At 35.8% G+C, this 12,101-nt stretch overlaps 1 protein-coding gene across 1 annotated transcript in view; it reads left to right on the top strand.

Moving 5' to 3' along the window:
• Nucleotides 1–12,101, top strand: part of RTTN (rotatin) — a 166,071-nt gene that overhangs the window by 38,502 nt on the left and 115,468 nt on the right. The window contains exons 15-21 of the mRNA XM_063077369.1: nt 2,531–2,656; nt 3,185–3,301; nt 4,218–4,357; nt 7,462–7,633; nt 9,213–9,312; nt 11,020–11,108; nt 11,497–11,614. Coding sequence (XP_062933439.1) covers nt 2,531–2,656; nt 3,185–3,301; nt 4,218–4,357; nt 7,462–7,633; nt 9,213–9,312; nt 11,020–11,108; nt 11,497–11,614 — 862 coding nt within the window. The remainder of the gene's footprint in view (nt 1–2,530; nt 2,657–3,184; nt 3,302–4,217; nt 4,358–7,461; nt 7,634–9,212; nt 9,313–11,019; nt 11,109–11,496; nt 11,615–12,101) is intronic.

Raw genomic sequence — 12,101 nt, 5'->3', positions numbered from 1 at the left:
GAGGGTAAAGGAATAGAAAGTGACCAAGGAATATGGGCTCAAATTTAGGGAGGCTGGATAGGGAGAGATTGCTTCTAGGCAGAGGAAACAGCAGGTGAAAAGTTCCTGCTTTTCAGGTGAGAATGCACTTTGCATCTTTTGGGAACTACGAGAAAGTGAAGTTGGAACATAATGAGAGAATAGAAAAATGGTACCTGATTGAGTAAGGGAGGTAGGCAGGGGGACTGTTTCTTCCTTGCCAACTGTCGCAAAGCTTCGGAGTTTTTAATACAGCAGAAGCTATGAATGATTTTAAGCAAGTGGGTGACTTGATCTGATTATGTTTCTAAAAAGATCACTCTTCCTGTTGTGTGGGGAATGGTCAAGAGTGGAAGCAAGACCAGTTCCATTGTAGGAGCCCTGGTGAGGTATGATGATGTAGTGGAGATGGTGAGAAGGAAATGAATTCAGGATATGTTATGCATGTAGAGCTAATTGTTTGTGCTGCTAATGAGAGTCGATGATAGTGTTGAAGGATGAATTCTAAGGTTTCAAATTTAGCAGTTATGTTGATGTGCTGCCCCAAATATCGGATTGTGTGTGGGATAGAATTCTATTTTCAACCTAAATTTGACATGCCTTTTTATATCAAGTTCTGAGATTAAGTAGACTGTTGAATATAGTAATGATAATGATAATAGTAAGGGTGATGCTAATAATAGTGATATCAGCTAACATTTACTGAGCATTTGCTCTATGTACCAAGTAATTTTATTATGTCATTTAATCTTCCTAACATCTCTGTGAGGTAGGTATCAGAGATGCTATGAGTTTGTCTAAGAGCGTTGAACTAAAAGCGGTAAAACTGGGCTCTGAACCCAGATTGTCTGACTCCATCTAAAGCCTGTATTCCTAAGCATTGCACCACATTGCTTTTGGAGTGGGGAGCCCAGATTGGGATTAACATTTTTAATCATCAGGATAGAGATGATATTTAAAGCCACAGGCCTTGGTGGGATTATCTCCTGAGACTCTAGAGAAGAGAAGGGCTTTTAGGATTGAATCAATTAGAACTCGGGCACAGAAGGAGCCAGTAAAGCAGACAGAGGAATGTCAGTGAGGTGAGACGGAAGAGTCACATGAGAACAGAGATGAATCCATTGGATTTGGTGTTGCAGAGCTTGTTGGTGTCCTTGACAAGAAGCTTCTGAGGAGTGGAAGGGACAGATGTCCTGCTGATGTGGGTTGAAGAGAGCCTGGGGAGTGAGGGGGGAGAGACTGAGGGCAGCAAATTCTTTTGAGGAATTATACTGTGAAGGAGAGATGAAAAATGGGTTATTATCAAGAAGTTAGGTCCAGAGACACATTATTATATGTTATATGGTGATTGGAGTAATCCTGAGAAGTAAAAGAAATTAAAGATGTTGGAGAAAAAGAAGATTGTTGTAGGAACTAAATCTTGATGATGCTGGGCGTGGATAGGGTACAGTTTAGTGGACAGGGATTAGTTTTTGGTGCGATTCACAGTGTCTTTCTATTGTAAGAAGGCCTATACTCTATAGCTGGGTTTATATATTTAGTGATGGGAAAAGAAGGGTGCTTCAGTAAGGATTAGGTATTATTCCCATTTTATGGATGAATACTTTGAAGCTCAGAGCTTAAGTGTCTTAAGGAAGTACGTGACAGCTATTTTAAACCTTAAGTGTGAGGCTTTAGCTCTTTCAAAAGCTTGGAATACGAAGTTATTGTCTGTGGCATGAAGTTAAGTTAAATAGAAAAAAATTTAAGTACAAACATGTATGTATATATGTGTATGTGTGTGAATGTATGGGCATGTGAGTGTGTATGTGACTTTTTGACTTCAATTGTTGGTAGTGGTTAGGAAGTAGTAATTTTCAGGATGAAAGAAACTAAGTTATATTTATGTAACTCATTATTGATGGTATTTTTACCTTCTATATTTTATTTAAATTCTACTAATATTTCAAGTAGGTTTTCCGCTTCTCACCTTAAATAGCCTCTAACAAAATAGTACTCTCTATCACAAATTGAGAAAAGAATTTTTGATAGTTACTCTAAGAGATGGTACAGAGTCATTACTTGCATTTCAGGTGCATAGTTGTAGTATTGATAAGAAAAATCCTAGATATATGTTGTCCTCCCCACCCACCATAAGTTTAAGTTTTTTGATTTGAATTTTGTTTTCCCTCAAGCCTCAGTAAGTAAAATGTGAGCACCTTAGGATAAGTATATTATCTTATGTACTTTATGTCTGTCATTATGGACAACGTTAAGAGATTATGGTTGTCTCAGCAGTTTGGTTATTTAATTTATCAAGACTGTGCTTTTTGGCAGAAAGTAATATAATGTGAATCTCATACAGACTCAAACTGTTAGGCAAGAGAATCTTTTTCATTCTCTATTAGTTAAAAAAAAAGTTTCAATGATTTGAAAACAAAAAATGGAATTGGTTTATAAACAGAAGAATGAGGGATCTTTTGGAAAAATCAGTATCACTAATTTTTAAAAATCTTTTTGTATTGTTTTATAGGAATGTTTAGGTATCCATAATGTCACTAAACCTGTGTCTTCACTTTGTAATGGAATTCATTTTCTACTTCATCCAAAAGTTCTATATGAAATCTCTGCATTTGGCATTCAGGAATCCAAAAATAAGGTATGACATGTTAAAAAATAAGTGCAAAAGATTACTGTAATTTAGACACTCAGCTAAACCAAGGTAATATTATAATATGACTAGATAGTATGGTGAGAAACTAAACAGTGATGTGTCCTTAATGTGTTCAGTTAGTTGAGGTGTTATGTAAAAGAAATGTTAAAGAAACTGTGGGAATCAAAATACGAGATATACGTGATCTCAAAGAATTCAGTTCAAATGGTTTTCTTAAGTTTTTCATCTAAGATGTAGAAATCTACACAGTTTTTGTAGTAAGCAGGTTATTTCAGTAAGTGAAATTTTTATTCGAGAGAGAAATATTCCTTAAAGATAATAAAAAGTAGAAATCATGAAGGGAGAAAAACTGGTTGAGAATAGAACATAAGATGATACTATGAAAATATGAACATTTGAAGAAAGAGATGTTAATTATAGCACCTCCAGATTTTATAAAATGTTACAGGTATGTAAAATGACTTAGAGGGACATCTCATTTTACTGGACTGTTGTACCTGTGTTGTTGAACAGGTAAATGCTGCTGCCAAGGCCATTCTGTTGTATCTGCTTCAGGGACGATTGATGATGACAGCGCTGACTTGGAACAAGTTTATTGAGTCCCTCTGTCCTGTCATTCCAGTACTACAGGTGCTCCTTGCAATTCACCTTTTACAATGCCATTTATCTTTGTATGAATGTGATTGATTTAAAAGCATGCAAACAGCGGAACTGTCATGAGAGAAATGAAGAGAAGTCGTGAAGTCATGTGGATAAGTGAATAGGAAGTGGGTGGCTGCCTTGTTTCTGGCAGCAGGTTAAATAAGGAAAGCTATTTGTCAGTGTATATTTTACGTATCTGGATGGGAAGCTAAAAAGTGAGGTGCCGGCACTTTGCACTGACATAGAATTCAACCTTATGTAAAGGCTTTCAGGCAAAGCTAACAGTGCTTTTTAACCAGACATTGCATAACTAACTTCATGAATTCTATCTATGCTATATATATGATTAGAGTGATACTTTGTTTAACAAGCTCTTGGAAACAAAGCTTTTTTAGCAGTTCTCTAGGGCTTTATAAGAGTGAGTGAAGTTCAGGTGCCTACCTCCCTTGGATGAAAAGGTGGAGATGGGAAATGCCATCATAGGCATGATCCTTTTTTAGAAGAGAGAGCCAGGCCTTGAGCCTTGAGGCTCACAGGATCCTTGTTCCACACGTGTAGTGTTAGCAGCACTCCATCTTTGTATTGTGGGGACAGCAGCTGAGGATCTGTGAAGTGCCTCATCTTCAGGAGATGTCACTACTAGAATCTCAGATAATAGAAAAACCAGAGAGTGTCAAGTGGGTTGGCATACTTTCCTGAAGTTCTCCAGTATTAGCTTTTGAATACAGTTTTATTTAGGCTCCTTACTTCATATAGATTATTTTGAAAAGTTACCATTTGATTCAGCTGAATTGACAGAATTTGAATTTCTTGACAGGCCAATATGGTTCTTATTTTCAAGTTGAAAAGTTAATTAATATGTATAAAATTGAACAAAAATTTCTTTTTCAAAAAACTCTATTAGGGCTATGCTGACCCAGAAGACCCTCTGGGCAACTGCATCCTCCTTCTAAGCAAAGCGAGTCCTGAGGCCGGAGAAGAGATTCTCCCCTCAACTACTCGATTAAGGTCCGTGCTGCGACTTTTGCTAGTGAAAAAGCCATCGTGAGTATGAAATAATCTTTTAAATGTAAAAGATTAATGGAAACATTATGAGAAAGTATAGTAATTATATCAATTTGAAACGCATTAGAACTAAATAATTTAAAGGAAGGTGATTCCCAATTAGAGAGAGGACTAATGCATGAACTAAGCAGATAAAAGGTCTTTTAGGTGCTTTCCTGAAGTGTTTCATGCATTTTACAGCCTAGTTATCCCTTGCCAAATTAGTCTGTGTTATAGTACCACTACTAAGTGATATTTAGTTGTGCTATAGACAAGTTGGAGAGCTGTGAAAGATAAGTAGATCGCAAAACTTACAGCACATTACTGTCTTCTCTTTAAAAATTGTTGGCATCCTGGAGTGATTTTTTTTCTAAACATCTGTTCTGAAAATCATGTATTTCATAAAAGTGTAGTGGGCCATTTGCCTCATATACCAGAGTTGTGCAGGTATTTAAATCTCATCTAGCTGTGCTCTTACTTGAGAAACTGAAAAAGTGTCTTTTCCTTGACCGTTAGTATAGGTATCATTTTAAATAAAAGAAGGACTACATTGTTTTCCTTTACCTCATTGTCAATGCAATATGAATCTTCTCTGTTAGTCTCTAGGTAACAGTGGTTAGATTTTCCCTCATTGAGAAGACAAAAAAAGCTTAGAGTGACGATGGATAAGCAGTGATGAAGAGGGGCAGAGTTGGTTGGAAAGACTAGGAGACACAAAGAGTCTTTGGACAGTGGATAATTTTGTTTTCCCCAAACCTTACATCAGGATAATATAGAAGCTTATTTATAAACAGATGATCAGACTGAAAGACTAGGAAATAGGTGGAAATAAACTAAAACATAACGAGAATGGAAGGTGGAAAATCAAGGGAAGAGATTCTAAAAAGATCTGTGTAGAGTACAGAGTATAGTTATGGGTGGTGCGGGAAGACATAGGGCCGATAGAGTCAGTGTGCTTGTGCTCCCCAGGGACTGGCTTCCACATGTGCTCCTTAGGCTCCTGGCAGCATGTTTACTAATGGGCTAATGCAGTGTTCCAAACTCTAACACACTTCCAAATTTGCTGATGTAACACAATACAAGTTTATTTCTTCTTCACTTTTGGGGGCCCAAGGTCTCCAGGTAACCAGAGACACTCTTATCAGGCAGGACATCCTCAGGAGCTCAGGGCAAGGACAGACCTCTCTTTGTGTAAGGTAATTACCTATTATTACCTCTATTACACAGAACTTAAGATAATATGAATTACATACTTGTATTTGTTTTCGTTATTTAATTGATTCTACCCTGCACGTTTCTCTTGGCCCTGGGGGTCTCAGGAGGCAGGACTACACGTAGCCTCTGCCAGGAGTCCCTCAGGAAGCAGGGCTACACATAGCCCTGCCAAGAGAGTGCAGCGAGGTGAGTTGCTCAAGACGCACCTGAGATTGGGGCTGCCACCTAAGGACGTGGGCGACCAGAAACCAGACACAGAGATCTGGGACTTAGCGCACACACTAAGCAACTTTATTCTCTGAAAGCATGTATTATATATGTTTTAGCCAGCTGTAAACCCCTCCCACCCCTCCCCATCTCCTAGGCAACCCCATAGGAAGTCTGTTGTTTGTGGTAAAGCCTTGTGAATTCTTGCTGACACAGACTTTTGCATTCTTGCTGACGTAGGCTCAGTTCTGTATAGCAACAGTGACTCCATCTGTAATATGTGTTCTCCTTCATTTTCCTCCACTACCCCATCTCACCAGCTGTGTAGGCAGGAACCCTGTCCATTGGCTCATCTTTCTATCCTCAGAACGTCATAGAGCATCTTATGCATAAGTACACTCAAGTATTAGTTGAAAGAATTAAATACATGTGTAGGAATAACTGGATTCTGGCACCCCATTCTAAACCTTAAAAGATGCTATGTTTATATACCAGAGAAGAAGATGCATAAAGATAATCTAGATAGCATTGGCTTGGAATGAAAGGAACAAAGAAAAACCATTAGGTTGTCCAAGCTTTCTAGAAAAGCTTGCATGAGGTAACTCAGCAAATAGGAAAGGGAGAAAGTTTGCCTGACTTCTCACACCATCCCAGAGTAAATATTAGTCCTCTGGAGATGATGTCTATTAATAACATTGCAGTAAATATCTGTGTTCTATTAGATTTAACAAGTATTTATTGAGTGTCTACCATGTGCTTATGAGCTATGGCTGGCTATGGAATGTAGCAGCACACAACACTGACCTGGGCCCTGCCCTTCCAGAATTTGGTGTGTAATTGGGAAGATAGATCTTTTTATCAATTATACTTTATTATTAATTTTAATATGGTGATATAAATGTTATGATTCAGGGGACTTTAGGCTGACAGGCCCACACACAACAAGATGACCTGACCTAGTCTGTTGTAGGGAGGCCTCCCTGAGTATGCATGTTTTAATTGTTGTCTTATTGGTAGTACTTAATACCTGGCAACTTATATTATGCAAAATTTGCACAGTTTCCAGGTAGTTCAAGAACCTATCAGAGGACTGACAGATACATGGTTGTCTCACTGTCTCCCACTTTATGGTTTTTCTGTTTTTCTGTTTCATTGTCTAGTGGCATGCAGTATGTAATCTTTTCTTGAGAATCTCCCACCTTACCCAACTGACCTTAATCTTAATCAATTCCAGATAAAGAATTTTGATGGAAATCAAAAGTATTTGTACTTCCATATTTGAGAGAAATCTGTTTGACCCCTAATATAAGAAGATGTTCATATATTGTAGTAATATCACATTTTAGTTTTCAGTGTAATGATTCTCCAGGAGGTTTGACTTGATGTTTAGACTTTGGTCATGGATCTGTGACTAGATTTGAAGTCAGGAATTGCAGATTTAATTTTCAGATAAACTTACTGAAGTTGACTGTGATACGTAGCCTTAGTGAGTCTGTCTCATTTGTTTTGTTGTTTACTTTATAAATATTATGAAGTTGAATAAGTAATTGTAGTTATATTCTTAGTAATGGCAGTATAAGAATGGCTAATTATTGTACTTTGATATATGATAATTTTTCCATAGACATTTTATAGACATTTGTGTATTACAGAACGCTGACTTGAATGCTTTGTGTTTTTAGGGTCCGTTCACTAGCATTAAAGCTTCTAGCGTTTCATCTTAAAAGTGAAGAAGGGGCTGATACAAAGCGCCCTTTAATAGATGCCAGAGTTCTCTCCAGAGTTACTAATTTGTTTATTGTGAAAAAACCTATTGAACTCAAACTGGATGACAGAAGAGAACTGGTTATTAAGGTAATATAACTTTTCAGTTTATTACTGTGTGGTTATTTGATATGTTTGTCACATTTTATGTAACATTCTTCAGTTTGTGTATGTCCTGGGGAGGGAGAGAAGTGTGATGATTCAGGCTAATTTGAAATTGTGTTCTGGCTTATGGGTACATTTATTTATTGGACAAATATTTTTTGAGTGCCTACTATATGCCAGATATCATGTCCCTTTTAATTTAGTATGCATACTGGAAATGCAAATTATTTTGAATTGTGTCTTAAATACAACATAAAGTGAATCTACTGGAAAGATATTTTGTGGTAACTTTTAAAAACAAATATCACTGATGAAAACTATTGGGAATTCTTGTTCTTATGTTGGAAATTGTCTTTAATAGCAAAAAAAAGTTTTTATGACACCCTTCTCATTACTAGAGAAAAAAATCGTATAGGAGTCAAAGGCAGTTTCTCTGTTTCTCTCAAAGGTTGCAGTGGTTGTGAGGTTTTTTAGTTAATCTCTTTTCTGAATCTTTGGCTCTTTATGTACCAACGTTAGAGGTTTAGCATCCATTTCCCTGTCTTCAGCTAGAACTGCTCCTTCATCATACTGGATTTATACAGAATTCTATTAAAAAAGCCATCCATTGTCTTCATTCCTGTGTTTTAATAGCTTCATTTTACTTCGAATTTGAAATCTGTCAGTTTTTATTTATGTTTAGACTAGCTTACCAAAGCCTGTGGTAGTACTGCAGAGCCACATGTACTACAGTGGTTTTTTTAATGGGGAAACACATTCAGTGTTGTTCTAACCTAAATGTTCAGGGCCCTGTGACAGCCTTGGCAGGAGCACTGGAGAATATTCCACTGGCCACGTACCAGGTCCAGTTGGGGACTCCCTGAGTACTGGTCACTGGTAGTTACTCCTGTGCCCTGTGTAGGGTATGGAGGTAGGGAGGGAGGGGCCGTTCTGGAACTGTCTTTTCTGAGTCCATGTTAAGGCTCGAAGATAGCAGTGGATGGGAGAAAGGAGGAGTGTCATTTTTGTTTTTTTCTTGTCCCCTTTTCCTTTTGTCAGTTTGGCCATCTCAGACTCAGTCCTGGCATGAAGTTCCAGTCAGGGACTGGTATTGGGAGTGGCTTTGTTGGGGTACTGGGTGGCAAGACCCAGAGAACTGTCTGCTCCTGGGTCTCTGAAGAGGAAGGGAAGGGAAAGGGACAGGAGAATTCTAGCCAGTGGCTTCTGGGAGCCACAGGGCAATTCTGAGTCATAGGTCTGGGTTGTTCTTTCAGGTTAGCCTGGTACTACCTGTAGAGATGTCAGAGAACATGGATGTTTTCTGTGAAGTTCTTAAGGTGGTTAATGGATTAATGTGTTATGAATAAGTTCGTAGCAAAAATGTACATTAAGAAGAGAGGTTTATTTGACATGCTGGCTTATTGTTATATATCCTAAGTTCCTCCCTGACCTAGTGCATCATTGTTGCAAATTTATATGTAAGTTAAATTGACTTTTTGAGCTTTTGTTCTTATGGTACAAACTATAACATTTTATTGGAGAATTGGAAGCAGATGAAAAATAAGGTTTTTTTTGCTGTTTATAGTTGGAGACTGTTGAAAAGGTATATGAAATCTTCACCTCAGATGATGTTGATCTTGCTTTGAGAAAGTCAGCTGCAGAACAATTAGCTGTGATTATGCAAGGTAATGTCTTTTAAGGAAAATGATTGCTGTACTGCTGATAATAAAATTTTTGATTGCTGTGTGTAGTAGTGTTGAAGGTTGGCAAACTATAGTTTATGGACCAGATCTGGCCTGTGGCCTTCAAGTTAAGAATGGTTTTTACATATTTAGAATTGTTTAGAAAACAAAATCAGAACCAAAGAATATGTGACAGAGACCATATGTGTATTTACTACCTGAATTTTTACAGAAAATGTTTGCTTACTCCTGGTGCTGTAAAATGTCATTTGATAGAATTATCTTCCTTCTAAAATATTAATATAATTCTGACAGTAAAGTGCATGTTGCTTTCTCAATTTACCTGGTACACTATGTTTTCAATTTGTACCATCTTGCTTAAAGAAAGTTCTTCGGTGGGTTGGTAAAATAGAAATAACGTACTGTAACTGTACATTTTCTTTAAGGGTTTATTTTAAAAACAACTAAAATACACCTTTAGCTTTGTTTGTAGTGTTGTCCATAGGCTTCCATTCTCTGGGTTAGTTTTAATTTTTCCCTATATGTGATATATGTACTTTAATATTTGTGAGAAATACCTTTGTATTTACATAAAAGGATTTTTATGGTAACCATTTCTTGTTCCGACATTAGTGGAAACTGGGATGAGAGAGTAATTTGAAAAAGCATTTTTAACATATTCATAGTTTTAATAACAATAATACAGACTACAGAAAATAAGGTTCTAACAAATGTGAAGAGGCTTGGTTAAAAAAAGATTGAGAAAAATTCTATTAGAGAATATTCCTTCAATATTATAAAGATTTTAAAAGTATGACTTATAATTTTGGTATGCACTATGCTGGGGGTTAATGGAAACTTTTTAAAGTAGCAGCCAAAGATAGTTATAGTTATAGCTACTAGTACAATATCAGTATGTGTGTATGTTTTTCTCAATGAGAATATGGGAGAAAATTCGTCTGCAAGTTATTAAATACTTGGAACTAATCTATAAGGAACTAGAGTTTTTGGCTCTAATAACATCTCCGTGTGTGTATGTATATATTGTATATATAATATATGTACTGTATGTATATACATATATACACATGTATATTATATATACATATACACATATGTAAAATTCTTATAACCTTTTTAATACAAATGTAATATGTGAATTTATGCTTATTTAAAGGTTCATATCCTTCAGAAATATATAGAATACATTTAAATCCATTTCCTTTTCTATTTGCTCTTAATAGTTTGAGGTTAGAGATCTTTTATTAATAGAAAAACGTTCACGTTACAAGCCATATTTACACATTAGCTTGTGGAGAATTCTCAATATTTTGAGGTGATGAATTTGAAAAGTGAAAAAATAACAGTGAAACAATATTAAGATAATTGCCATGCACAAATAAAAGAATTCATTTGTACACTTAAATTCTACTACTTTTCAGAGTCTGAGCTAGTTCACGTAACTTTTTTTTTTATTGTTTTGTTTTTCACATTACAGAGGTAAGATATGCTAGTTAAACATTTTCAGGTTGTACAGATGTATGTAAGTAAAAAGTTAAAAGTTTTATCCTCTAATTTCAATCCTAGGTGTACCTATTTTTAATAGAAGGTTGTGTGGCTATCTGTTCTGTATATTTCAAAATGTGTTTTTAGAAGTACAAAAAATGTTCTTTAACTTTTAGTCTTTTTTTTTTTTTTTTTTGTCTGCAGATATTAAAATGCATGCTGTGGTGAAAAAGTTGTCTTTAATTGATAAGATAATTGAGTATTTAAATGAATGTGTGGGTCAAGATGGCAAGGTGAGACTAATGTGTACCTAGACTTATTTTTATAGATTGCTGTTTTTATTAATCAAATCTGAAATTAAAGTCAGTTGAACTTGTATGAGTACTTGGATTTTAAATCCTAGGTAATACTCATGATCTCATTCATTTTCTTATTTCTAAAAGTGGGGTCTTTATAAAGGAAAAGGAATCTTAAAATTTCCATAAGATAATTTTTCCCTATGCAGAATTATATACAAAGCTTATCTTCAGTGGATAGTAAATCCTAATATTTACTTGCATTTTAGTTTCACATGATTTTGATGAAAAAGTATAAAATTTAGAATAAGATAAATTTTGTATATTTTATCTCACCTTAGAATTGGTAAAAATAAAATAACTGTGTGTTTTCCCTTCTGACCAGGACATAGAATGTTTGATACAGCCGTGCCTAACACTCTTGAGGAAGGTTTTATGTGCCGATCCAGTTGTGCGTGTTTCCCTCTCGCAACAGTCTTCTTTCTTGACCCTGTTATTCAGAGGTGAATAAAATAAATTCTACTAATAATGAGGTCAATCTTCAAGTGTTTATTCTTTAACTTTAGGTAACATTTGTTTTCTATTTTACTAATAGGACAACAAAGTCTATGAGTGAATATGCTACTAAAAAAATCTCATCACAGTGGAAAATATTTAATACTTTTGTGGAGATTTCCTTATCCTGTTACTGAGTGGACCTTAGAGCTGAGAAAAGCTGAAGTTTCTGTGGTACCTCGATGTAGATATTATTTGGTGCTCAGACAGTAAACTATTTTCTATAAAGAGATAAAGCTGCAGCTTTTGTCATCATTGCCTTTTTTCCAATATCTGTTTCCTCTTTCTTGTTTTGCTTGTGCTTTTGGATCCTGGAACCTTTGGTGTGATATTTGATTATGTCATTAGACTGGCGTTAAGACTGTAAACCCAATCTGTGAGGGATGGAAGCTAGACCAGCCTTAATGACTTCAAGCATAAATTTATTATTACACT

The sequence above is a fragment of the Cynocephalus volans genome, chromosome 13, assembly GCF_027409185.1.
Source record: "Cynocephalus volans isolate mCynVol1 chromosome 13, mCynVol1.pri, whole genome shotgun sequence".
Taxonomy (NCBI): Eukaryota; Metazoa; Chordata; class Mammalia; order Dermoptera; family Cynocephalidae; genus Cynocephalus; species Cynocephalus volans.
The sequence above is the reverse complement of the archived record's forward strand: the minus strand, read 5'-3'. Positions and strand labels throughout refer to the sequence as shown.